General features: G+C 40.4%; 2 protein-coding genes and 1 long non-coding RNA gene across 8 annotated transcripts in view; 2 read left to right on the top strand and 1 right to left on the bottom strand.

Moving 5' to 3' along the window:
• The window catches only part of LOC133545670 (uncharacterized), a 31,801-nt gene extending 29,072 nt beyond the window's left edge, over positions 1–2,729 (top strand). The window contains exons 7-11 of the long non-coding RNA XR_009804910.1: positions 325–400; positions 818–885; positions 1,079–1,217; positions 2,179–2,277; positions 2,532–2,729. This is a non-coding gene — a long non-coding RNA (uncharacterized LOC133545670). The remainder of the gene's footprint in view (positions 1–324; positions 401–817; positions 886–1,078; positions 1,218–2,178; positions 2,278–2,531) is intronic.
• The window catches only part of col15a1b (collagen, type XV, alpha 1b), an 84,692-nt gene that overhangs the window by 29,248 nt on the left and 27,944 nt on the right, over positions 1–27,500 (bottom strand). For 2 of the 5 annotated variants that reach the window (XM_061891448.1, XM_061891447.1), the window contains exons 1-15: positions 27,171–27,487; positions 18,986–19,167; positions 18,710–18,919; positions 16,062–16,214; positions 13,086–13,160; positions 12,181–12,252; positions 6,396–6,492; positions 6,219–6,259; positions 4,796–4,954; positions 3,814–3,840; positions 3,672–3,734; positions 2,912–2,989; positions 2,753–2,815; positions 2,541–2,693; positions 1,811–1,954 (exon numbers count right to left, since the gene is read on the bottom strand). In XM_061891448.1, the coding sequence (XP_061747432.1) occupies positions 1,811–1,954; positions 2,541–2,693; positions 2,753–2,815; positions 2,912–2,989; positions 3,672–3,734; positions 3,814–3,840; positions 4,796–4,954; positions 6,219–6,259; positions 6,396–6,492; positions 12,181–12,252; positions 13,086–13,160; positions 16,062–16,214; positions 18,710–18,919; positions 18,986–19,167; positions 27,171–27,432 (1,779 nt within the window). In that variant the 5' untranslated portion in view covers positions 27,433–27,487. Of the gene's footprint in view, positions 1–1,810; positions 1,955–2,540; positions 2,694–2,752; positions 2,816–2,911; positions 2,990–3,671; positions 3,735–3,813; positions 3,841–4,795; positions 4,955–6,218; positions 6,260–6,395; positions 6,493–12,180; positions 12,253–13,085; positions 13,161–16,061; positions 16,215–18,709; positions 18,920–18,985; positions 19,168–27,170; positions 27,488–27,500 lie in introns of those variants that run through there. The other 3 variants (XM_061891446.1, XM_061891450.1, XM_061891449.1) reach the window with 3 other exon arrangements.
• LOC133545669 (polycystin-1-like protein 3) overlaps positions 2,778–27,500 on the top strand; it is a 68,523-nt gene continuing 43,800 nt past the window's right edge. The window contains exons 1-4 of one of the 2 annotated variants that reach the window (XR_009804909.1): positions 2,778–2,858; positions 3,600–3,740; positions 3,867–3,956; positions 27,106–27,302. The gene's annotated coding sequence lies outside the window, so the exon portion shown is untranslated. Of the gene's footprint in view, positions 2,859–3,599; positions 3,741–3,866; positions 3,957–27,105 lie in introns of both variants that reach the window. The other variant, XM_061891474.1, reaches the window with a different exon arrangement.

Genomic DNA, 27,500 nt, shown 5'->3' on the forward strand with positions numbered 1-27,500 from the left:
ATGTTAATAAGACTTAGACTTCCTTTTATTGTCATTCATATTTGAACTTTACAGTACAAATAAGAATACAACTTTGTTGCATTAGCTCGTGGTAGTGCAGGATAAAAGAGCAATAAAGTGCAGATATAAATAAATAGCTTACTGTACAGATAATAATAATAATAATAATAATATACAGATAATAAGGACGGAATGTTACGCAGAGGTGTACTTATGACACTTTTACAGACAAATGATACTATTCATATATTGATATCACTTCACTGGAAAGTTTGTGTGGTGTATTCCTCCAACTGAACCAAAGCACGGTTTGTTACCACGCAGTGTTATCAACAACAACCGATGTCAAGGCAGACTGAAGTATTTACCCTGGAACACAATCAGTCGGACTTAGGACAAGGTGAGAGAAGCTGAAAGTGTGATGGCATGCAAGTTTGTCTGTGAGGTAATCTTGCAGGTACAGTAGAGCCCCGCCTATTGTGGACCATTTCACTTTGCAGTGGTCAGTCAGGTGTGCCGGGGAGCATAGTGGGGGTCTACTGTAAGGTCAAACCAAGTGTGAAAGATTCTCTTCAGCCAGCAGTTGAAAGAGAAAGTCCTTAGCCAGAGGCCTAGGGCAATTTTCCCTGCTCTACGTTTACCGACATTTTTTTCTATACTTCGAACCTATATAACAATGTGGCTAAGTTACGGAGTTTTGTGAGTAGTTTTAAAAAAATAATAGCAAATACACTGAATATGTGTTATTGTTTGTGTTATGGCACCACCTTTTGGATGAGTTTGCTCACTGCAGGTGCTGCATTGCCCTTCTGTTTAGACTGAGCCTTCAACCGGAAGTACAAGTCCATAGCACTGATTCTTCATTCATCACTCCGAGCGACGTTTGTAAGTTTTACAATACAACTAAAACTATTCTTACTCACTAAAGCGTCCCATGTGTGATGTCTGTAGGAGTGTTTTCATGCATATTGGTACCTGCCGTCATAATGTAATGAAGCTAGCATTAGCTAATATGCTAACACGATTACGAGTGTCTGTGTTAGTATCATTAACTTACATTATTTTTGTATTGTTTCAGTTTTGGAAATCCACCAAGAGGCCACCGTGGAGTTATTGAGTCTGTTCGGCTGATTGGAGAGCTAGCTTGCCATGACTTCTGTTTTGTTTGATCAGCCGTTTTACTGCCGCGTTACAGACGCAGTTTGGAAAGAATTAAGGTATGTTAATAACATTTTATAAAATATTTCTGTGTAAATAACTCATTTCAAAACAAATATATGTGCGGCTGATAGTCTGGTGCGGCTTATGAACGGGAGAACATTTTCTTCAAAAGTTTATACCAATGCGCTCTAGAGCCCGAAAAATAGGGTTCTATGAATGTCTAACAGATGACTCAATTCACCAAGACATCACCGTGGAGTTATTGAATCTGTTCGACTGATTGGAGAGCTAGCTTGCCATGACTTCTGTTTTGTTTGATCAGCCGTTTTACTGCCGTGTTACAGACGCAGTTTGGAAAGAATTAAGGTATGTTAATAGCATTTTATAAAATATTTATGTGTAAATAACTCATTTCAAAACAAAAATATCTGCGGCTTATAGTCCGGTGCGGCTTATACATGGGGAAATCGTTTTTTTTCCGTCTAAGATTTAGTGGGTGTGGCTTATAGCCCGGAAAATAGGGTTCTATGAATGTCTCAAAGGGGCATAGGTAAAATTGCCTCAGTACGCTGGCTTAAGACTGAAGTACTGCCTTAGGGTCTTGCTGGTTTACCAAGCAAACCAGCACAGTGGATACCTCGCCCCATACCCAAGCAGAACCGGAGTCATGGCCAGACCCGGATGCAAAACCGGACTCAGAACCAGAACTGAAACCGGAGCCAAGGTCAGAGTACGACTCTGAGCTCAAACCCGAGCCATCGAGCCCAGAACCACTAAACCAATCTGTAAGCATCTGGAACACAATGAGGAGCAAGTGGACAAATACAGAAAGTGATTATTGATATCACACATGGACAGATGCAGATAGTGATTATTGATATCACACATGACAGATGGAGGACTGAAGGAGAGGATAAGGAAACATAATTTTGGTCATGGAGGGCTCATTTTAATGAAACACAGGAAGTGAAATAGTGGTTATGGTCACCGATGGGATGTTTATATCTTCCACTTTAGATGGAGAATTCATCACAAGCGCCTTTCCGTGTCTTTCTCGCCATCCCCGGCTCTAAGTTGGATGCCAAATTGGACCAACCTCCACCTTCTACTATCCAGGTGAGAGGCAGGATTTATAATCCAGAATGAGCTTTCACCAACTCTGAGGTGATGCAGCTGCTCAGAATGTCAAAATAGCAATGTAAGCTTGTTAGCCGCTGAAAGTAGTTCCTTGGCGTTAGCGCTTGTACTAAAAGTATGACTATTACTCGTCATTTCTCAGAGGTCCGTGAACGGAAGTATTCTCTTCAGGAACATAATTAGCCTAAAGAAACTTCTAGTGAGTTACAAAGAACATTCTCTTTTCATTCTAGGTGACTCACTGGTGCTCCCGGTTGGCCGTTGACTCCGTCTTTTCCCGGGGCCCCGGTTGGCCCGGCATAGGTGTGAAAGAGGCCCTGGTCAACGCCACCTGAGGATGGGTGGGGCCCAGGAAGACCAGGTGGTCCTGGAGGCCCTGGCAGCCCAGGGGGCCCCTAGGAGACACGGTACAAGGAATGTTGACCACTACTTCCTCTCACTGCTCGGGACTTACCCTAATGAGCTCGGTGTCGGTCTCCAGGTCCCCAAAGCCAGAACCCAGGGCATCGTCTCCATACTACACACAGAAAAGCAGATCCTCTTGGTCAGGCTTCACTAGGGTGAGTAATGCAGACCACAGGGCACATGCAAGGACTACATTGAGGGAACCCACAGGTACGCTCCGCGACCTGGGCGGTCCAGGGGGTCCAGGAAGGCCCGGTGGTCCCGGTAAACCGGATCCAGGGTCTCCCTGCAGGGAAGAAGAAAAGCTTTAGAACAGTCTCCCCTGACTACAATCATGTCAAATAAATGACTTCATATCAAGTAGAATCGGAAAAGGACTTGTCACAAACGACCGCGGGTCTGAGTCTGATTCTGGAACACGGGGTGCAGAGGTTTGTTCCTGAAGGAGTCCAAAGCACCATATCTTTGGGACTATAAGGCGCACTACAAATCCTTTCATTTTCTCCCAAATCCACAGAATGCCTTATAACTCACTGCACCTAATGTAGCGAATAATTCTGGTTGTGCTTACCGACCTCAAAGCTACTTTTGTTTGGTACACGGTGTAATGCTAAGTGTGACCAGTAGATGGCAGTCACACATAAGAGATACATGTGGACTGCAGGGTGATGCTCCCTATTCAATAAATGACACACAACACCAAAACTTTGATGTTTGATTGAGAATGTAGAACATAAAGAAATCTGTCAAAATGTTTTAGTACGATTTTGGTAAACTATGAAGCCACACCGCTTGCTGGATTGTCGGAACATTCTGGCGACCATAGTCAGACGTACTGTGCTTCAACATATGGTATGTTAAAAGTTCAACATTTCTTCTTCTTTGTTTTTCTTCAGCTGCAGCACATGCTTGGTGATTAAAAAAATGAAGAAAGAAAATCAGATAATGAGGTTTTGATGTCTCAGTACCTTATCACCTTTGAGTCCAGCATCACCGTCCAAACCTGGAAATCCCTGCGGTCCCCTCTGGCCCTGAAGGTACCGTATCGCACTTTTGATTAGTGATCACGCCAATAATGACGTGAAACCACCACAAGTAGGAAACACTTACGCTGTCTCCTTTCTCGCCCTTCACGCCCTGCATGTCAACATACATTATTCAAGGTCAAGTTGTGAATCAAGGTCAAATCATCAAACAAAGTCAAATCATCATTGAAGGTGAAATCATCAATCATGGTCAAATCATCATTCAAGGTAAATATTCATTCAAGGTCAAATTATTATTCAAAGTTAGCTCATCATTCAAGGTCAAATCATTATTGAAAGTCAGATTATCATTGAAGGTCAAATTATCATTCACGGTAAAATGCTCATTCAAGGTTAGATCAACATTCGAAGTCAAATCATTATTGATAGTAAGATTATATTCAAGGTCAAATCATCATCCAAGGTCAAATCATAATTCAGAGTCAGGTCATCATTCAAGGTGAAATCATAAAGGTCAAATCATCATTCTAGGTCAAATCATCAATCAAAGTCAAATCATCATAGAAGGCGAAATCATCAATCAAGGTCAAATCCTCATTCAAGGTAAATCTTCATTCAGGGTCAAAATATTATTCAAAGTTAGCTCATCATTCAAGGTCAAATCATTATTGAAAGTCAGATTATCATTGAAGGTCAAATGATCATTTACGGTAAAATCATCATTCAAGGTCAGATCATCATTCGAAGTCAAATCATTATTGATAGTAAGATTATATTCAAGGTCAAATCATCATCCAAGGTCAAATCATAATTCAAAGTCAGGTCATCATTCAAGTTAAAATCATCAATAGGGGTGAAATCCTCAATCAATGTCAAATCGTCATTCAGGGTCAAATCATTATTCAAAGTCAGCTCATCATTCAAGGTCAAATCATCATTTAAGGTCAAATCATTATTGAAAGTCAGATTATATTGAAGGTCAAATCATCCAAGATAAAATCATAATTCAAAGTCAGATCATCATTCAAGATGAAATCATCATTGAAGGTGGAATTATCATTCAAGGTCAAATAGTTTAGTTCCACTTATGTTCTGGCGGCACACACCTGCTGTCCGTCTCTGCCGGGTTGTCCCGGGTCTCCAGAGGTCCCTGCTGGTCCTGGAGGACCTCTGGGCCCAGGTGAGCGAGTGGGCCCAGGGGGACCAGGTGGTCCGCTGGGTCCAGGTTTTCCAGGTTCTCCTTTTGAAGCGTGCCTGACTTGACCCTAGAAATACCAATATTCACCTCATAATCATATTAAAGTGCATGAAGTGTTATTATGACGCTGTTATAAACATCTTACATGAAGTATTATTATGACACTGTTATAAACATCTTACATGAAGTATTATTATGACACTGTTATAAACATCTTACATGAAGTATTATTATGACACTGTTATAAACATCTTACATGAAGTATTATTATGACACTGTTATAAACATCTTACATGAAGTATTATTATGACGCTGTTATAAACATCTTACATGAAGTATTATTATGACGCTCTTATAAACATCTTACATGAAGTATTATTATGACACTGTTATAAACATCTTACACACATGAAGTATTATTATGACACTGTTATAAACATCTTACATGAAGTATTATTATGACACTGTTATAAACATCTTACATGAAGTATTATTATGACACTGTTATAAACATCTTACATGAAGTATTATTATGACACTGTTATAAACATCTTACATGAAGTATTATTATGACACTGTTATAAACATCTTACGCACATGAAGTACTATTATGACACTGTTATAAACATCTTACATGAAGTATTATTATGACACTGTTATAAACATCTTACATGAAGTATTATTATGACACTGTTATAAACATCTTACATGAAGTATTATTATGACACTGTTATAAACATCTTACATGAAGTATTATTATGACACTGTTATAAACATCTTACATGAAGTATTATTATGACACTGTTATAAACAGGCATGCTAATAGCTAGCAGCTAAATGTATTTCCATACAAAGTGTAGAGAAACTCCCCTAAATTAATAATAATGTTTATTACAGCAAATAAACTGCATTTCTTAGTAATAGACTAAATATAATTAAAATAGTAATATGATTATGGGCCTGCATGAAAATATCAATTTAACAATGTTTATGCATTTTAACATTAATTCATAAACTAGTATTTTTTTAATTGACTAACTAAACTTTGGTTATATTTTAAGTAAATTTTTTTCATCTAAATAGAAATAGATTGAAACACATAATAGTTTTGTTGAGTTATTGTGTATTATTGACTCACTTTTGTTGTAAATATTGTGTTGACATAGTCAAATTGCCAATAGCACTCACCTTAAATAACTTTTAAAATCTTAAAACAGTTAAATCATGTCATGGGTATTGGTATCGGCGGATCTGACTCATGGCTGACCAGTATCGGAACAGGTGGCACAAATGGTTCCCACTGTGAAGAAATATTAATGTTCTCAACTCACCTCATCAGAACTTTGCTCAGGATTGTTTTTCTGCTCAGGTCCTGGAAAACAAACTTATGTCAACTTTATCTGTGAATTATTACTTTCTGCTAATTATCACCACTGAAACACTCAAATAGCTGTACATACATATATATATATATATATATATATATATTGTATTGGCCTCCATTGCACCTTTAAGCAAGACTTCTTCATTTAGTTCCAGAGAATATTTGTCCTCCTCCAAGTTTGGAGCCTTTGTGGGCGGGGCTCTGACTGGAGCAGATTCTTCCTAGAAGAAAGGAATTGTGGGTAAAGTCAGCATTTGTGCCAAAGCTGAGAAAATCCAACGTTAGCACGCTTGCTAACACAAGAGCTGCAGGCCCATAATAACCATGAAGCCTTCTTTTTTTACTCCGTGAGGGCCCCTTTTTGCCTGTGAAATATCAATATAGGAATGACAGTTCCTAGCCCCCTCCTGCTCCGTCACTGACTAAATATTAATACAGGAATGACAGTTCCTAGCCCCCTCCTGCTCTGTCACTGACTAAATATTAATACAGGAATGACAGTTCCTAGCCCCCTCCTGCTCTGTCACTGACTAAATATTAATACATGAATGACAGTTCCTAGCCCCCTCCTGCTCCGTCACTGACTAAATATTAATACAGGAATGACAGTTCCTAGCCCCCTCCTGCTCCGTCACTGACTAAATATTAATACTGGAATGACAGTTCCTAGCCCCCTCCTGCTCCGTCACTGACTAAATATTAATACAGGAATGACAGTTCCTAGCCCCCTCCTGCTCCGTCACTGACTAAATATTAATACAGGAATGACAGTTCCTAGCCGCCTCCTGCTCCGTCACTGACTAAATATTAATACAGGAATGACAGTTCCTAGCCCCCTCCTGCTCCGTCACTGACTAAATATTAATACAGGAATGACAGTTCCTAGCCCCCTCCTGCTCTGTCACTGACTAAATATTAATACATGAATGGCAGTTCCTAGCCCCCTCCTGCTCCGTCACTGACTAAATATTAATACAGGAATGACAGTTCCTAGCCCCCTCCTGCTCCGTCACTGACTAAATATTAATACTGGAATGACAGTTCCTAGCCCCCTCCTGCTACGTCACTGACTAAATATTAATACAGGAATGACAGTTCCTAGCCCCCTCCTGCTCCGTCACTGACTAAATATTAATACAGGAATGACAGTTCCTAGCCCCCTCCTGCTCCGTCACTGACTAAATATTAATACAGGAATGACAGTTCCTAGCCCCCTCCTGCTCTGTCACTGACTAAATATTAATACTGGAATGACAGTTCCTAGCCCCCTCCTGCTCCGTCACTGACTAAATATTAATACAGGAATGACAGTTCCTAGCCCCCTCCTGCTCCGTCACTGACTAAATATCAATACATGAATGACAGTTCCTAGCCCCCTCCTGCTCCGTCACTGACTAAATATTAATACAGGAATGACAGTTCCTAGCCCCCTCCTGCTCCGTCACTGACTAAATATTAATACAGGAATGACAGTTCCTAGCCCCCTCCTGCTCTGTCACTGACTAAATATTAATACAGGAATGACAGTTCCTAGCCCCCTCCTGCTCTGTCACTGACTAAATATTAATACATGAATGACAGTTCCTAGCCCCCTCCTGCTCTGTCACTGACTAAATATTAATACTGGAATGACAGTTCCTAGCCCCCTCCTGCTCTGTCACTGACTAAATATTAATACATAAATGACAGTTCCTAGCCCCCTCCTGCTCTGTCACTGACTAAATATTAATACTGGAATGACAGTTCCTAGCCCCCTCCTGCTCCGTCACTGACTAAATATTAATACAGGAATGACAGTTCCTAGCCCCCTCCTGCTCCATCACTGACTAAATATTAATACAGGAATGACAGTTCCTAGCCCCCTCCTGCTCTGTCACTGACTAAATATTAATACAGGAATGACAGTTCCTAGCCCCCTCCTGCTCTGTCACTGACTAAATATTAATACAGGAATGACAGTTCCTAGCCCCCTCCTGCTCCATCACTGACTAAATATTAATACAGGAATGACAGTTCCTAGCCCCCTCCTGCTCTGTCACTGACTAAATATTAATACAGGAATGACAGTTCCTAGCCCCCTCCTGCTCCGTCACTGACTAAATATTAATACAGGAATGACAGTTCCTAGCCCCCTCCTGCTCCGTCACTGGCTAAATATTAATACAGGAATGACAGTTCCTAGCCCCCTCCTGCTCTGTCACTGACTAAATATTAATACAGGAATGACAGTTCCTAGCCCCCTCCTGCTACGTCACTGACTAAATATTAATACAGGAATGACAGTTCCTATCCCCCTCCTGCTCTGTCACTGACTAAATATTAATACAGGAATGACAGTTCCTAGCCCCCTCCTGCTCCGTCACTGACTAAATGTTAATACAGGAATGACAGTTCCTAGCCCCCTCCTGCTCTGTCACTGACTAAATATTAATACAGGAATGACAGTTCCTAGCCCCCTCCTGCTCCGTCACTGACTAAATATTAATACATGAATGACAGTTCCTAGCCCCCTCCTGCTCCGTCACTGACTAAATATTAATACAGGAATGACAGTTCCTAGCCCCCTCCTGCTCTGTCACTGACTAAATATTAATACTGGAATGACAGTTCCTAGCCCCCTCCTGCTCTGTCACTGACTAAATATTAATACAGGAATGACAGTTCCTAGCCCCCTCCTGCTCTGTCACTGACTAAATATTAATACTGGAATGACAGTTCCTAGCCCCCTCCTGCTCCGTCACTGACTAAATATTAATACAGGAATGACAGTTCCTAGCCCCCTCCTGCTCTGTCACTGACTAAATATTAATACAGGAATGACAGTTCCTAGCCCCCTCCTGCTACGTCACTGACTAAATATTAATACAGGAATGACAGTTCCTAGCCCCCTCCTGCTCCGTCACTGACTAAATATTAATACAGGAATGACAGTTCCTAGCCCCCTCCTGCTCCGTCACTGACTAAATATTAATACAGGAATGACAGTTCCTAGCCCCCTCCTGCTCTGTCACTGACTAAATATTAATACTGGAATGACAGTTCCTAGCCCCCTCCTGCTCCGTCACTGACTAAATATTAATACAGGAATGACAGTTCCTAGCCCCCTCCTGCTCCGTCACTGACTAAATATCAATACACGAATGACAGTTCCTAGCCCCCTCCTGCTCCGTCACTGACTAAATATTAATACAGGAATGACAGTTCCTAGCCCCCTCCTGCTCCGTCACTGACTAAATATTAATACAGGAATGACAGTTCCTAGCCCCCTCCTGCTCTGTCACTGACTAAATATTAATACAGGAATGACAGTTCCTAGCCCCCTCCTGCTCTGTCACTGACTAAATATTAATACATGAATGACAGTTCCTAGCCCCCTCCTGCTCTGTCACTGACTAAATATTAATACTGGAATGACAGTTCCTAGCCCCCTCCTGCTCCGTCACTGACTAAATATTAATACAGGAATGACAGTTCCTAGCCCCCTCCTGCTCCGTCACTGACTAAATATTAATACAGGAATGACAGTTCCTAGCCCCCTCCTGCTCTGTCACTGACTAAATATTAATACAGGAATGACAGTTCCTAGCCCCCTCCTGCTCTGTCACTGACTAAATATTAATACATAAATGACAGTTCCTAGCCCCCTCCTGCTCCGTCACTGACTAAATATTAATACTGGAATGACAGTTCCTAGCCCCCTCCTGCTCTGTCACTGACTAAATATTAATACAGGAATGACAGTTCCTAGCCCCCTCCTGCTCCGTCACTGACTAAATATTAATACAGGAATGACAGTTCCTAGCCCCCTCCTGCTCCGTCACTGACTAAATATTAATACAGGAAGGACAGTTCCTAGCCCCCTCCTGCTCCGTCACTGACTAAATATTAATACAGGAATGACAGTTCCTAGCCCCCTCCTGCTCCGTCACTGACTAAATATTAATACAGGAATGACAGTTCCTAGCCCCCTCCTGCTCTGTCACTGACTAAATATTAATACATGAATGACAGTTCCTAGCCCCCTCCTGCTCTGTCACTGACTAAATATTAATACATGAATGACAGTTCCTAGCCCCCTCCTGCTCCGTCACTGACTAAATATTAATACAGGAATGACAGTTCCTAGCCCCCTCCTGCTCCGTCACTGACTAAATATTAATACAGGAATGACCGTTCCTAGCCCCCTCCTGCTCTGTCACTGACTAAATATTAATACAGGAATGACAGTTCCTAGCCCCCTCCTGCTCTGTCACTGACTAAATATTAATACATAAATGACAGTTCCTAGCCCCCTCCTGCTCTGTCACTGACTAAATATTAATACTGGAATGACAGTTCCTAGCCCCCTCCTGCTCCGTCACTGACTAAATATCAATACATGAATGACAGTTCCTAGCCCCCTCCTGCTCTGTCACTGACTAAATATTAATACAGGAATGACAGTTCCTAGCCCCCTCCTGCTCTGTCACTGACTAAATATTAATACATGAATGACAGTTCCTAGCCCCCTCCTGCTCCGTCACTGACTAAATATTAATACAGGAATGACAGTTCCTAGCCCCCTCCTGCTCCGTCACTGACTAAATATTAATACAGGAATGACAGTTCCTACCCCCCTCCTGCTCCGTCACTGACTAAATATCAATACAGGAATGACAGTTCCTAGCCCCCTCCTGCTCCGTCACTGACTAAATATATATACAGGAATGACAGTTCCTAGCCCCCTCCTGCTCCGTCACTGACTAAATATATATACAGGAATGACAGTTCCTAGCCCCCTCCTGCTCTGTCACTCACTAGAAGAATAATGCTTTTGTTTATGGTGTCAGTGTATTTCAAATAAATATGAGTGATTACATGAATAATGATGAGATAACAATCAATCAATCAAACAATGTGTACTTATATAGCCCAAAATCACTAGTGTCTCAAAGGGCTGCACAAACCACTACGACAATTGACAAAATCTACATAATAATTAGTTCCTAATTCTCGTTTATTACATACAATTGTTTGATCAAAACTACTAATAAAGTACCACGGTACTAAATAATTAAAACCATACTATACTCCCTCTGAATAATACCTGTACTTTTTTTTTTTTATACGGACATTACGGTCAGCAGCTAACATCCGTCTGCAGGCGGCAGTGTTTTAGCTACTTCTCAATCACTAATCCTTATCTAAATGATGACAAATAAAGTATGTTTCTTACAAGTACTATTATCACTGCAGGACAAGGAATAGCCAAACATGCTTCACTACACAGTGGAGGAGGATACCATAGCTAACTGCTAACTAGCACTCTTCAAAGTAAACAATGATTGGATCTAAAAATAGACCGTAACGATACCAAGTACAAACGCCATATCTAGTCGATGCTACAATGATTACATTGCTATTTTTTTATTATCACAAAATCTATTGTTATGTAAATCAATAGGTAAGTATTGTATTTGTCTCATGGTGAGGTAAATTAGTTAAATATGTTTCAAGATGCAAACACTTTAGAGTTTGTTGGCCTGCACACATTGACTGCCCTGATAAAAGTCTTAAGTCGTACAAATGACGGTGTGCAGCGGCTACAAGCAGGCATAGTGGGGGCCACCCCTGTTGGGGCCCTTCATTAGGGCACTGGGAAGAGCAACCTGGCTGCATGCACAACCTTTAAAGTCTTTATCCAAGATGTTTGCTGGCCTGAGGCTTGAAGGAGGGAATTATTAAGACTTTGTGTGTGGGGGAAGATAAAAGGTGTGACACAAAAGGTGCTGACTGTGGCAAAAAATCAGCGAGTGGTGATGTCGTTGGTGTGTGAAAAGGAGAAGTGAGATGTTTGCACGTCTGTGACAAGGAGTAGGAAGAAGCCACGCTTATGTTTTGCATTAGTTGTGTTACAAAGTGTTAACTACCTGCGCAGTCCTGGCCTGCGCGCTGTCCTCTTCTGTCTCTCTGTCGTCGTCCCCACTGCTGTAGCCTGACACCTGCACACCAGGTGCACACAGGAAGTGTGGAGCAACAATCATTAAGGATCACTACTTGTTATTAACAGCAAGATTTATAGCTCTGAATCATTGAATTACACTTCATACATACATATATACTATATGTATGTATGTATGTGTATATATACATACATACATGTATGTATATACAGTATAATGTATGTACATATACACACAAACAGACACACATATATATACTATATATACATGTATATGTATATACACACACACCCACGATTATTGGTAGTGGTATGAAGTGGCAGGTAGTGTACAGGTGTAAAGGTGTGACTACAAGCAGCGTTGGTCAGGTCCGCCTTTGGTTGCTGCCGCCGCTTCTCAAACCCTGGTCTCAGTCAGACCTACGTAGAGGTTTTTGTTTCATGTCTCTACGACCTTCCTAACAGAAGTTACAAGCAGTTTTGCCTAGGTATTTTCCCAGGGGGCGTTAGAGCGCAAATTTGATTTTTGGGGTTTGATTTTTATCAGATGGCAATTTTTGCCAGTCCTGATGTGTGTGTAAAATTTGGTGAGTTTTGAATTATGTTAAGGTGTTGAAATTATAGATCGGCGTTTCTGGATGTTGTTGATAAATGGCTTTCGCTTGGTATAGTAGAGCTTTAACTTGCACTTTGAAGCATTTTAATGGGTCAAATTACAGCTCAAAGAGGCAGATGGCAGCTCCCTCCATCAGTGTGTGAATGTGTGTGTAAATGTGGAAGTAGTGTCAAAGCGCTTTGAGTACCTTGAAGGTAGAAAAGCGCTATACAAGTACAACCCATTTATCATGTATTTATTTACTGTGGGCTTCTCACGTCAGGGTCGTCGTCCTCACACTGCTCTTCTGCCGCCATGGGCTGGTCTTTGATGATCAGCTGCTGAATGGACCCCTGGGGACACACTTGGCGAGTCAAACACTTGGCGAGTCAAACACTTGGCAAGTCAAACACTTGGCGAGTCAAACACGTGGCGAGTCAAACACTTGGCAAGTCAAACACGTGGCGAGTCAAACACGTGGCGAGTCAAACACGAGTCAAACACTTGGCGAGTCAAACACTTGGCGAGTCAAACCCTTGGCGAGTCAAACACTTGGCGAGTCAAACACGTGGCGAGTCAAACACGTGGCGAGTCAAACACTTGGCGAGTCAAACCCGTGGCGAGTCAAACCCGTGGCGAGTCAAACACGTGGCGAGTCAAACACATGGCGAGTCAAACACGTGGCGAGTCAAACACTTGGCGAGTCAAACACTTGGCGAGTCAAACACTTGGCGAGTCAAACACTTGGCGAGTCAAACACTTGGCGAGTCAAACACGTGGCGAGTCAAACACGTGGCGTGTCAAACACGTGTCAAACACTTGGCGAGTCAAACCCTTGGCGAGTCAAACCCTTGGCGAGTCAAACACTTGGCGAGTCAAACACTTGGCGACTCAAACACGTGGCGAGTCAAACTCGTGGCGAGTCAAACACGTGGCGAGTCAAACACTTGGCGAGTCAAACACTTGGCGAGTCAAACACGTAGCGAGTCAAACACCTGGCGAGTCAAACACCTGGCGAGTCAAACACCTGGCGAGTCAAACACCTGGCGAGTCAAACACGTGGCGAGTCAAACACTTGGCGAGTCAAACACTTGGCGAGTCAAACCCTTGGCGAGTCAAACACTTGGAGAGTCAAACACGTGGCGAGTCAAACACGTGGCGAGTCAAACACGTGGCGAGTCAAACACGTGGCGAGTCAAACACGTGGCGAGTCAAACACTTGGCGAGTCAAACACTCGGCGAGTCAAACACGTGGCGAGTCAAACACGTGGCGAGTCAAACACTTGGCGAGTCAAACACGTGGCGAGTCAAACACGTGGCGAGTCAAACACGTGGCGAGTCAAACACGTGGCGAGTCAAACACGTGGCGAGTCAAACACGTGGCGAGTCAAACACGTGGCGAGTCAAACACGTGGCGAGTCAAACACTCTGCGAGTCAAACACTCTGCGAGTCAAACACTCTGCGAGTCAAACACTCTGCGAGTCAAACACGTGGCGAGTCAAACACGTGGCGAGTCAAACACGTGGCGAGTCAAACACGTGGCGAGTCAAACACGTGGCGAGTCAAACACGTGGCGAGTCAAACACGTGGCGAGTCAAACACGTGGCGAGTCAAACACTCGGCGAGTCAAACACTCGGCGAGTCAAACACTCTGCGAGTCAAACACTCTGCGAGTCAAACACTCTGCGAGTCAAACACTCGGCGAGTCAAACACTCGGCGAGTCAAACACTTGGCAAGGCGGAATGCCACCCCACATGACAACACAGTAGGCCTAAGTACTCATTAAAAAAAGGTAGAGGTTTTAGTGAAGATATTTCATATTGTGGTAACATTACACAGTTTGACCAGTAACACTGTGTTGGAATATTTCATCAAGTCATTCTTAGTGGTGCAACTAGAGGGAGCCTGCGTACATTCACTGACTGAGACGGTGAGGAAGTCAACAGAAGTACAAGTTTCACTTTCCTTTTCTTCCCCTTTGCCCTCATGGGCCCTCAAAGTGAAAGTGAAAGTGAAAGATGTGGCAAAACAGTAGTTTGTTCAGTTTGCAGTTGCACGCCTAGAACTTTATACCTGACGTCTGTTAGCATGCTCACTTTTTAGGACAATTTTGCTGCCGTACACCTTTGAGTCATGTAACTTTGTATGTGACGTATGCTAACTGTTAGCATGCTAACTGTTTAAACCAATTTTTCAGCCGTACACCTTTGAGTCATGTAACTTTGTATGTGACGAATGCTAACTGTTAGCATGCTAACTTTTTAAGCCAATTTTTCAGCCTTACACCTTTGAGTCATGTAACTTTGTACGTGACGTATGCTAACTGTTAGCATGCTGACTTTTCAAGCCAATGTTGCCACCGTACACTTAGGGGTCATATAACTTTGTACGTGACGTGTGCTAACTGTTAGCATGCTCACTTTTTAAGCCAATTTTTCAGCCGTACACCTTTGACTCATGTAACTTTGTATGTGATGTATGCTAACTGTTTTCATGCTAACTTTTTAAGCCAATTTTTCAGCCGTACACCTTTCAGTCGTGTAACTTTGTATGTGACGTATGCTAACTGTTAACATGCTAACTTTTTAAGCCAATTTTGTCGCCGTACACCTCGGAGTCATATAAATCTGTACGTGACGCATGCTAACTGTTATCATGCTAACTTTTTAAACCAATTTTTCAGCTGTACACCTTTGAGTCATGTAACTTTGTATGTGACATATGCTAACTGTTATCATGCTAACTTTTTAACCAATTTTTCAGCCATACACCTTTGAGTCATGTAACTTTGTATGTGACGTACGCTAACTGTTAGCGTGCTAACTTTTTAAGCAGTTTGTCACCGTACACCTTTGAGTCATGTAACTTTGTACGCGACATATGCTAACTGTTAGCATGCTAACATTAACTTGCTAGCTTTTTCAGCTAATTTTGCAATCGGACGCCTTATATAGCGTTATACTTGACACATGCTAACTATCAGCATGCTAACTTTTTAAGCCGATGTGGCCGCTGTACACCTCTGAGTCATATAACTTTGTATGCAACGTATGCTAACTGTTAGCATGCTAGCTTTTTTTTAGCTAATTTTGCATGTGTACGCCTCATAGTCCTTTAGCTTGGTAGCTGTCGCTTTCTAATAGTTATTTGATGTTGTTTTCTATTAAGCACCAGATCATTTTTGTTTTAAAATGCAATAGCCAAACTCCATAGCTAGTTTTCCAAATTGAAGAGAATATTTTTGCCACTTACCACAAACTTGTCCAGTCCTGTACTTCCTGCGTTTGCCACAAAAATGCCGGAGTTGTGCGAGAAAGTAAGTCGGTCCGGCCCCCGGCTGAAGGTGGTCCTCTCGGCTTCCCCGCAGTCCATGTAGAGACGCACCTCGTCGCGCTCCACCACCACCTGGGCCACCAAAAATACTCATGCTGTTAGTGTGCTAACGTTAGCATGCTAGCTGTCTGCTAGCTCATTTTGCAGCCCTACGTCTCCATCATGCAACTTTTTACATCACACATGCTATTAGTATGCTAATGCTAACATATTTTCAAGCCTATTTTAACTTTGTATGTGACATATGCTAACTGTTAGCATGCTAACATCAATAGAAATTCCCAAAAATCTAAAATTTCGCTGCTTTTTTGAGCCTTGAAGACAGGAAGTGAACAATTTACTCGTGATTGTTTTGATACAAAAAAGGCTTCGAGGTAAATAAACTCTGCTTCTTCCTGCTTCTTTTCGGACTTGTTGAATTTGTTTAATTGTAAACGTGAGACAGTATGCATCTTCAAAATAAAATATATCTAAACTTATATTTAATAAACTTCCTGATGATTCAAATATAATAAAATTGAATGCATGTCGGCCTTTAATTTATTTTGTTTATTTCTGGGAGAGAGTCAAAGTAATCATAAATGATGAAAATTATCATTCAAATGTTTCACCAACATGACAATTAATTAAAAAATTAAAATGAAAAATAAAATAAAAATTAAATTTAAATTTAAAATTTTTCTATAGGTGCCCACCAATAGTTTCTTAAGCGCAGAAATTATGACTATTTTATTTGCACTTTAATTTTTTTTAATCAACAATTAAGTTAAGAAACATTAATTTTAAATCCAATTTATTTTAGAACAACATAATTTTATGTAAATTTCATTTTTCTTCAATTATTTAGGAGTTCCTTCTAATCCACGATATGTGGTTATTTTGACAATCAGCCTGACCTAAGCCTCAGGTTTTTGTGTTAGATAAATATTTGTGATCAACACATTTTAGCTTTTTTAGCTAATTTTGCAGCCGTGCGCCCTTAGTCATACAACTTTATACTTGAGGCATGCTAACTATTAGTATGCTAACGTTATGATGCTAACTTTTCAAGCCAGTTTCCCTGGCATACACCTCTGAGTCATATAACTTTGTACGTGACACATGCTAACATTAAGACACTAGCTTTTGTAGCTAATTTTTCAGCCGTGCGCCCTTAGTCATACAACTTTATACTGGACACATGCAAACTATTAGTATGCTAACGTTATGATGCTAACTTTATAAGCCAGTTTTCCTGGCATACACCTCTCAGTCATATGACTTTGTACGTGACACATGCTAACTGTTAGCATGCTAACATTAAGATACTAGCTTTTGTAGCTAATTTTTCAGCCGTGCGCCCTTAGTCATACAACTTTATACTGGACACATGCAAACTATTAGTATGCTAACGTTATGATGCTAACTTTTTAAGCCAGTTTTCCTGGCATACACCTATGAGTCATATAACTCTGTACGTGACACATGCTAACTGTTAGCATGCTAACATTAAGATGCTAGCTTTTAGCTAATTTTGCAGCCGTGCGCCCTTAGAGTCATACAACTTTATACTTGACGCATGCTAACTGTTAGTATGTTAACGTTATGATGCTAACTTTTCACGCCATTCCCTGGCATACACCTCTGAGTCATATAACTTTGTACATGACACATGCTAACTGTTAGCATGCTAACATTAAGATACTAGCTTTGTAGCTAATTTTTCAGCCGTGCGCCCTTAGTCATACAACTTTATACTGGACACATGCAAACTATTAGTATGCTAACGTTATGATGTTAACTTTATAAGCCAGTTTTCCTGGCATACACCTCTGTGTCATATAACTTTGTACGTGACACATGCTAACTGTCAGCATGCCAACTTTAAGATGCTAGCTTTTTTAGCTAATTTCGCAGCTTTGTGCTCTTCGAGTCATTCAACTTTATACTTGCTGCATGCTAACTACTAGTATTCTAACGTTTGTGTGCTAACTCTTCAAGCCAGTTTTACTGGCATACACCTCTGAGTCATATAACTGTACGTGACACATGCTAACTGTTAGCATGCTAACATTAAGATACTAGCTTTTGTAGCTAATTTTTCAGCCGTGCGCCCTTAGTCATACAACTTTATACTGGACACATGCAAACTATTAGTATGCTAACGTTATGATGCTAACTTTATAAGCCAGTTTTCCTGGCATACACCTCTGAGTCATATGACTTTGTACGTGACACATGCTAACTGTTAGCATGCTAACACTAAGATACTAGCTTTTGTAGCTAATTTTTCAGCCGTGCGCCCTTAGTCATACAACTTTATACTGGACACATGCAAACTATTAGTATGCTAACGTTATGATGCTAACTTTTTAAGCCAGTTTTCCTGCCATACACCTCTTAGAAATATAACTTTGTATGTGACACATGCTAACTGTTAGCATGCTAACATTAAGATACTAGCTTTTTTAGATAACTTTTCAGTTGTGCACCCTTAGTCATACAACTTTACACTTGCCGCATGCTAACTACTAGTATGCTAATGTTAGCGTGCTAACTGTTGAAGCCAGTTTCCCTGGCGCACTGACGGTGAAGCGCGTCCACTGGTCAGTCATGTCCGGCACACTGAAGGCGGCGGCTTTGTGGCTGTGGGAGGACTCCTGGCTGTGGGTGTAGTAGAGTAAAATACTCTGGAGCCCCGCACGGACCGGAGTGAGCGCCAAGCCCAACTCTACCACCTTCTGGCGGGCGTCTGTGATGGCAAACAACACACCTCCTCTCTGGCTGGACGGCCGTATCTAATGGGGGGGACATAGTGTGAAGAGGACTGACGGGTCAGAGAGGTGGTAGTATGTGAGTGTTACCGTGACGATGATGGCAAAGTCCATGTAGAAGGAGCCCGGCACGAAGGTCTTGGTGAGTCTGCCAATGTTGGCTTGTGGTCCAAAGTTGTAGGCAGGGAAGCCCTCGAAGCCCGTAGTGAAGGAGACGGAAGGAGGCAGGGGGATGCCGATTAACTGGGTCAGGTCCAGGTGACTGCCGGAACCTTCCGCGTGACAAAGACAACGACTTGTGAGGCCAGGAGAAAATCAAAAGTGGTGGTAAGAACTGTCCAAGAATCAGAACACTTGATCATGAGAAGCATGATGGCTGAAAAAATACAAGCAGGTTCTTTTCTTTACTGCTTCTAGTCTTTGTTGTTGTTGTTGTCGTTGTTGTTGTTACTAAGACTGTCAACATCGGGACATGCCACCAGTTAGAATTGATTCCCGATTTAAAATCAATACTTTTTTAGTACCATTACCCAGCAGGCACCAGACGTTGAAACAACGTTGATGAGTTCTTCAAAGAGGTCCTGATGTTGAGGAACTCAAACATAATGTTGAAACAACATGCTTTTTCTCAACGTTTAATCAATGTTGGGCTCTAACGTTGATTTGTTGTTGAAATGTGGTCATTTTCCAACCAAAATTTTACAACATTGAAACAACATGCTTTTTGACGACGTTTTAATTAATGTTGGCTTCTGACGTTGATTTGGCATTGAAATGTGGTCATTTTCCAACCGATATTCAACAACACAAATACAACATTGAAACATCTGTTTTGACAACGTTTAATCAATGTTGGGTTTTTAAGTTGATTTGACCATTGAAATGTGGTCATTTCCCAACTAATATTCAATAATACAAATACTACTTTGAAACATGTTTTTTAACGACGTTTTAATCAATGTTGGGTTCTAACGTTGATTTGACATTGAAATTTGATCATTTTCCAACCAAAATTCTACAAATACAACATTGAAACAACATGCTTTTTGACAACGTTTAATCAATGTTGGGTTGTGACGTTTATTTTGACATTGAAATTTGGTCATTTCCCAACCAATATTCTTCAACACAAATACAACATTGAAACAACATGCTTTTTGACGACGTTTTAATTAATGTTGGCTTCTGACGTTGATTTGACATTGAAATGTGGTCATTTTCCAACCAAAATTCTACAACACAAATACAACATTGAAACATCTGTTTTGACAACGTTTAATCAATGTTGGGTTTTTAAGTTGATTTGACCATTGAAATTTGGTCATTTCCCAACCAATATTCAATAATACAAATACTACTTTGAAACATGTTTTTTAACGACGTTTTAATCAATGTTGGGCTCTAATGTTGATTTGACATTGAAATTTGGTCATTTCACAACCAATATTCTTCAACACAAATACAACGTTGAAACAACATTCTTTTTGACGTTGATTTGACATTGAATTTTGTTATTTTCCGGCCAATATTCTACAACACAAATACAACGTTGAAACAACATAGTTTTTGACAACGTTTAATCAATGTTGGGTTGTGACGTTCATTTGACCATTTAAATGTGGTCATTTTCCAATGATCCATCCATCCATTTTTTACCGCCTATTCCTTTTGGGGTCACGGGGGCCGCTGTTGCCTATCTCAGCTACAATCAGGCGCAAGGCGGAGTACACCCTGGACAAGTCGCCACCTCATCGCAACATTTTCCAACCAAAATTCTACAAATACAACATTGAAAAAACATGCTCTTTACGACGTTTAATCAATGTTGGGTTGTGACCTTGATTTGACATTGAAATTTGGTCCTTTTCCAACCAAAATTCTACAAATATAACGCTGAAACAACATGCTTTTTACGCCGTTTAATCAATGTTGGGTTGTGACGTTGATTCGACATTGAAATTTGGTCATTTTCCAACCAAAATTCTACAAATACAACATTGAAACAACATGCTTTTTGACAATGTTTCATCAATGTTGGGTTTTTAAGTTGATTTGCACATTGAAATGTGGTCATTTTCAACCAAAATTCTACAACACAAATACAACGCTGAAACAACATGCTTTCTAACGTTTAATCAAAGTTGGGTTCTAACGTTGATTTGACATTGAAATTTGATCATTTTCCAACCAAAATTCTACAAATACAACATTGAAACAACATGCTTTTTGACAACGTTTAATCAATGTTGGGTTCTGACGTTGATTTGACCATTGAAATTTGGTCATTTCACAACCAATATTCTACAACGCTGAAACAACATGCTTTTTGTTGATATTTAATCAATGTTGGGTTGTGACATTGATTTGACACTGAAATTCGGTCATTTTCCAACCAAAATTCTACAACACAAATACAACGTTGAAACAACATCCTTTTTGACAACGTTTCATCAATGTCGGGTTTTTAAGTTGATTTGACATTGAAATTTGGTCATTTTCCAACCAAAATTCTACAAATACAACATTGAAACAACATGCTTTTTGACAACGTTTCATCAATGTCGGGTTTTTAAGTTGATTTGACATTGAAATTTGGTCATTTTCCAACCAAAATTCTACAAATACAACATTGAAACAACATGCTTTTTGACAGCGTTTAATCAATGTTGGGTTGTGACGTTGAATTGACATTGAAATTTGGTCATTTCACAACCAATATTCTTCAACACAAATACAACGTTGAAACAAAATTCTTTTTGACGTTGATTTGACATTGAATTTTGGTTATTTTTCAGCCAATATTCTACAACACAAATACAACGTTGAAACAACATAGTTTTTGACAAAGTTTAATCAATTTTGAATTCTGACGTTATTTGACCATTGTAATGTGGTCATTTTCCAATCATCCATCCATCCATTTTCTACCGCCTATTCCTTTTGGGGCCGCGGGGGCCGCTGTTGCCTATCTCAGCTACAATCGGGCGGAAGGCGGAGTACACCCTGGACAAGTCGCCACCTCATCACAGCATTTTTCAACCAAAATTCTACAAATACACCATTGAAACAACATGCTCTTTACGACGTTTAATCAATGTTGGGTTGTGACCTTGATTTGACATTGAAATTTGGTCATTTTCCAATCAAAATTTTACAAATACAACATTGAAACAACTTGCTTTTTGACAACGTTTAATCAATGTTGGGTTGTGACGTTGATTTGACATTGAAATTTGGTCATTTTCCAACCGATATTCTACAACACTAATACAACGTTGAAACAACATGCTTTTTGTTGATATTAAATCAATGTCAAGTTGTGACTTTGATTTGACATTTAATTTTGTTCTTTTTTCAACTAATATTCTCCAACTGAAACCTAACATTGAAACAACATTCTTTTTGACGACATTAAATCAATGTTGGGTTGATGTGAACATTGAATTTTGGTTATTTCCTCATCAATATTCTACAACATAAATACAACGTTGAAACAACATGCTTTTTAACATTTAATCACAGTTGGGTTCTGACATTGATTTGACATTGAAATTTGGTCATTTTCCAACCAATATTCTACAACTGACACCTAATGTTGAAACAACATCCTTTTGGACAACATTTAATCAATGTTGGGTTCTGACGTTGATTAGAACATTGAAATGTGGTCATTTTCCAACCAAAATGCTACAAATACAACATTGAAACGAAAATGTGTCCATTCTCCCTTTTCTGTCTACACACCGTGTCTGCTTGTAAGTACTCAGTGTGTGTGCGCTGCCCAACATGCTCCACTGCTGTGACTTTGTATTGGATGTGTTGCCCTGCAGGAGCAATCTTCCCATTGGCTAATTTAGTGTCAGATAATCCCGGTCATGTTGGCCACATGAACGCTTGATCAGCTTGCTGAGATTTACTAAGACCCCCCTCGACCTTTTAAACCCACCTTGACCCTGTCATGCCCGCACAAAAGCTTCCCGCTGTTGGGCCAACTCTCGCCACATTTCTCAGGCTCCCAGAGGTTTAGTCCGGGGACGTCCCAGCATGCCGCGGGAGCAGAGCGGGCCAAGGAAGCCAGAAGTCTTGGCTTTTCACCTTCTTTACTCGTCAAATACCCAATTTCCATGAAGGTGACTAATTAGTCATTAAGTAGACGGATTGTTTGATTAGTTTCACAAAGTGAAGATGACTTTTTGTGGGCTCAGAAGCTAAAACCATCAGCCTGGAGGTTGGGTCTTGTGTCCGTTTGTCCAAACTCCTCCATAGAACAGGAGCACTCAGTGTTTTTAGGGATTTGCTGATAAAGAAGGTGTCCCCCAAGTTCTGAGTTGAACCCTGGTATGGCGTAAATCAGCGGTGTTCAAACTACGGCCCGTCAGAATCTCCAATTTTGGTTCCGCGAGGACGTCATTCGTCCAATAAAGCGTTACGCTCTACTTTCAAACTGATTTCAAACACCAATAGAACTCTGAAGGCTACAGTTTTGCTCCCTCATGGTGCAAAATGCGAGTAAATCACACCAACGACCCTCGGATGTATTTTTGGAAATAGTAGCACAGCATTTACCTGTATGACACAATCCAGACAACCTTCTCTTGTCATGGCACACACAAACAACAATTCTAACATAACTTTGTGGATATTACCAAAAAAACAACATCCAAACACCATGAAAAAAATCTAAATGGCAGCCGTTTAAATCCGTTTGAGTGCATGATGGGAAAAATGCAAAATAGTCTCCACACTTACCCGCGTTTGCTGCATTTTAGATATTTTTCATTGATTACAAAACTTAAATATGGTCGTCACGGAAATAAACAATGTAGGAGTCGAACTTACACATACTCTTAATATCCAATTATATTATTTAGGGCTGGGCAACGATTAAACATTTTAATCAAAGTTAATCGCACTATTTCTCCGATTAATCGCGATTAACTGCATTGTATACCCAAAGCCCAATAATGAATTCAAAAGTAGTGTGTAGTGCACCTTTATTGGAATATTCTCCCACATGAACAAAAGCGCCAAAACATTTGTTGTGCAAACACAATTTAAATCAGTCCTTGTTAAACAGTAGCAGTTAAATAGCATATTTGATGAAAATCAACTCCAAAAATGTCAATACAAACATTTAAGCTTATTGCCACTGCCAGGGTATTTAAGTTATCCTGTTTGTTATGGAAAATAAATATAATCTACATACAAATCTCTGAACCACAATCATAACATCTGAACAGGCAATTTCTGAGGTAACAGCAGAAACATTTTTTCGATCAGGGATCTTATGTTTAAAAAACCTATATTATAGGTAGTGGGCTGTTTTAGGGAATTTTGGATCAAATTATCCGTAGTAGCAATATTAATAATGTTGTGTTTATTCTGCGTAGTGCACTTAAAATAATTATGACCATATCTAGGAATTGATATGATGGGAATTTTCCGATTGTTTGCTTGGTGCTTTGATAAACTGAAGGCATCATATACATGGTACTATATTGTGATGTTATGAGCCAGGGATTAAAAGAACTACCCTACCCAGCATGCAACAGGAGTGACGAGCATGCTAGGTTGTGTCGCCATGACGGCATCTTGTATGTTGTGATATGCACGCTCTGAAAGTAAACGTTAAGAACTTAGCCAACACTCCTGGTCTGCATTATTCATAAATAGACAGACAACACATATACTCCGCTGCTTCACAGGCCGCTGGATGTAGCCGGCAAAGTATTCCATGCTAGCTAGCCGGTCTAGCAAGCACGCCTCATTCAGTCCAAAACGGCCCGATCTATCCACATCCAGAATTGTCTGGCGGTCATAAGTGATCCCGGAGTGACCACGCTGTAAGCCAGCCATGAAATTTGCAGAATTGTCCGGTATTTTTGCCAAATGTTCCATCTTTACCAGAGCCTCTCCACGCCGGCCACGCCATCTTGTTACAAAAAGGCGTTAACAAAATAAAAGCATGTAAACATGTGCAATAAAATAATTGTCGGCGTTAATAGATTGATGAGTTAACTCATAATTAACGCATTAATTTGCCCACCCCTAATCAGAGGTGGGTAGTAACGCGCTACATTTACTCCCTTACATCTGCTTGAGTAACTTTTGGGATAAATTGTACTTCTAAGAGTAGTTTTTATGCAACATACTTTTACTTTTACTTGAGTAAATTTATAGAGAAGAAACGCTACTTTTACTCCGCTCCATTTATCTGCAATCAGGTCGCTACTCGCTACTTTTTTTTTTTTATCGATCTGTTAATGCACGCTTTGTTTGTTTTGATTTTGTCAGACACACATTCAAAGTAGGATCTACGCATGCCTGCGTTTCACCAATCAAATGCAGTCACTGGTGACGTTGGACCAATCAAACAGAGCCAGGTGGTCACGTGACCGTCACACGTAGAACCCGACATGTTGAAAAACTTATTGGGGTGTTACCATTTAGTGGTCAACTGTATGGATTATGTACTGTAACTGTGCAATCTACTAATAAAAGTATCAATCAATCAATCAAAAGTGTAAAGGAAAAAAGACACTTTTTATTTCAACCGTACTTCCCGTCAAAAGCCTAAAGACTGATCGCACAGTTCCTGTCTTCACAATAAAAGCGCAGCTCCATCGCGCCTGCGCTAAACAAAATAAGAGTCTCCCAAAGCCAGCGCAAACAAACTAGCAAGCTACGGAGTTTGCCGCCAATGTATTTCTTTTAAAGTGTATAAAAACAAATATGGAAGCTGGACAAATAAGATGCCAAAAACCAACGACTTTCATGTGGTATTAGACAGGAAGGAGGAACTTTTCTTCTCCATTTGAAAACGTGGACGTTATCAGCACTATACTGTCTGATTCCAATCAATGCAAGTCATCAGAATCAGGTAATACACCAACTTATATTCTTGTCTTCATGAAAGATAGGAATCTATGTGTTAAACATGCATGTATATTCATTAAAACACCTTTAACATGTCAACAAAAACGGCAAAATAAATAAATATAAATTATATACTGTATATATAAATGTATGTATACATATATATGATATGTGTGTATGTATATGTATATATATATATATATGATATGTGTGTATATGTATATATGAGGTAGATCACCTCAACTTGGTCATTTATTAAGTAATTGATTAACGTCGAAAAACTTATTGGGGTGTTACCATTTAGTGGTCAATTGTACGGAATATGTACTGTACTTTGCAATCTACTAATAAAAGTATCAATCAATCAATCAATGCCTACTGAGCCTATGGTGCTGTTAAGTTATTGTGGCCCAATTTGCCTTAATTTTTATTTTATTTTAATGTACTATTATTTAATATATAATATTGTTTTAGTTGCTTAAGAGATAGTCCTGGCTCTGAATTTGCTCATTGCTATTTTTATGTTTTTGTGCATTATTTGTTGCCGTAATCAGGTTACTCATCAGTTACTCAGTACTTGAGTAGTTTTTTCACAACATATTTTTTACTTTTACTCAAGTAAATATTTGGGTGACTACTCCTTACTTTTACTTGAGTAATAAATCTCTAAAGTAACAGTACTCTTACTTGAGTACAATTTCTGGCTACTCTACCCACCTCTGCCCCTAATATTATTATACATACACACATACAGTATATCTACATATATACATACATACACACCGAGTCATAGCAAAGACTATAAAAATGGGGCCGATTACTTCCCTGCTTGGCACTCAGCATCAAGGGGGGCTAAATCACCAAAAATGATTCCCGAGCGTAGCCACCGCTCGCTGCTCACTGCTCCCCTCACTTCCCAGGGGTTGTGAACATGGGGATGGCTCAAATGCAGAGGGTAATTTCACCATGTGTGTGACTATATATATATTTATATATATATATATATATATATATATATATATATATATATATTGACATACAGGTAATCAAGGGGGGGGGGGGGGGGGGGTGATGGGAGAAAAAAATTGAAGATTAAAATAAAATAAAATAAAAATAAAAAATCGGCAAATGCATATATATATATATATATATATATATATATATATAGTTTCTTTACATGCAGTCAGCTTTCGGTTTCCGGCCAAATTTTTTACCCCATTGCGGCCCCCAGGTTAAAAGGTCTGGACCCCCCTGGCGTAAACACCACTATGCTAAAATGAAAAGAATAAAAATCCACATTTTCTACTGAATAATTTCTTGAATGTGTGCCAAAGTCCAGCAGGGATGTTGAGCCAGCGAGGCAAACAGGGTGGTCCACATGAAGAGAGTTCCCACTCACCAGTCCTCCAGCGCTTCAGCGGCTTGAAGCGGGATTTGCCGGGACCGCTCACACCTGGACCTGGTGACCCGTCCACGGGTGTGGACGTGCTGACTACGGTGGCCGGGGTCTGGTCCCATGCGGCTGTCCCAGGTAGGTCTGAGGGTGTGGGTGCAGGAGCAGAGGTGCTCCTGGGACTTGCCCAGATGAAAGTCCACCACTGAGCGTGTACACATGTGGACCACAGCAGCAAGAGAACCAGAGTGACACCCAGACTTGCCATTCTTCTCTCCTCCAGGGAACACAAGTCAGACCTCCTCCAAGTCCTTTATCCCTCTTCTCTCCTGGAGT

Source organism: Nerophis ophidion, linkage group LG28 (genome assembly GCF_033978795.1).
Source record: "Nerophis ophidion isolate RoL-2023_Sa linkage group LG28, RoL_Noph_v1.0, whole genome shotgun sequence".
Classification (NCBI taxonomy): domain Eukaryota; kingdom Metazoa; phylum Chordata; class Actinopteri; order Syngnathiformes; family Syngnathidae; genus Nerophis; species Nerophis ophidion.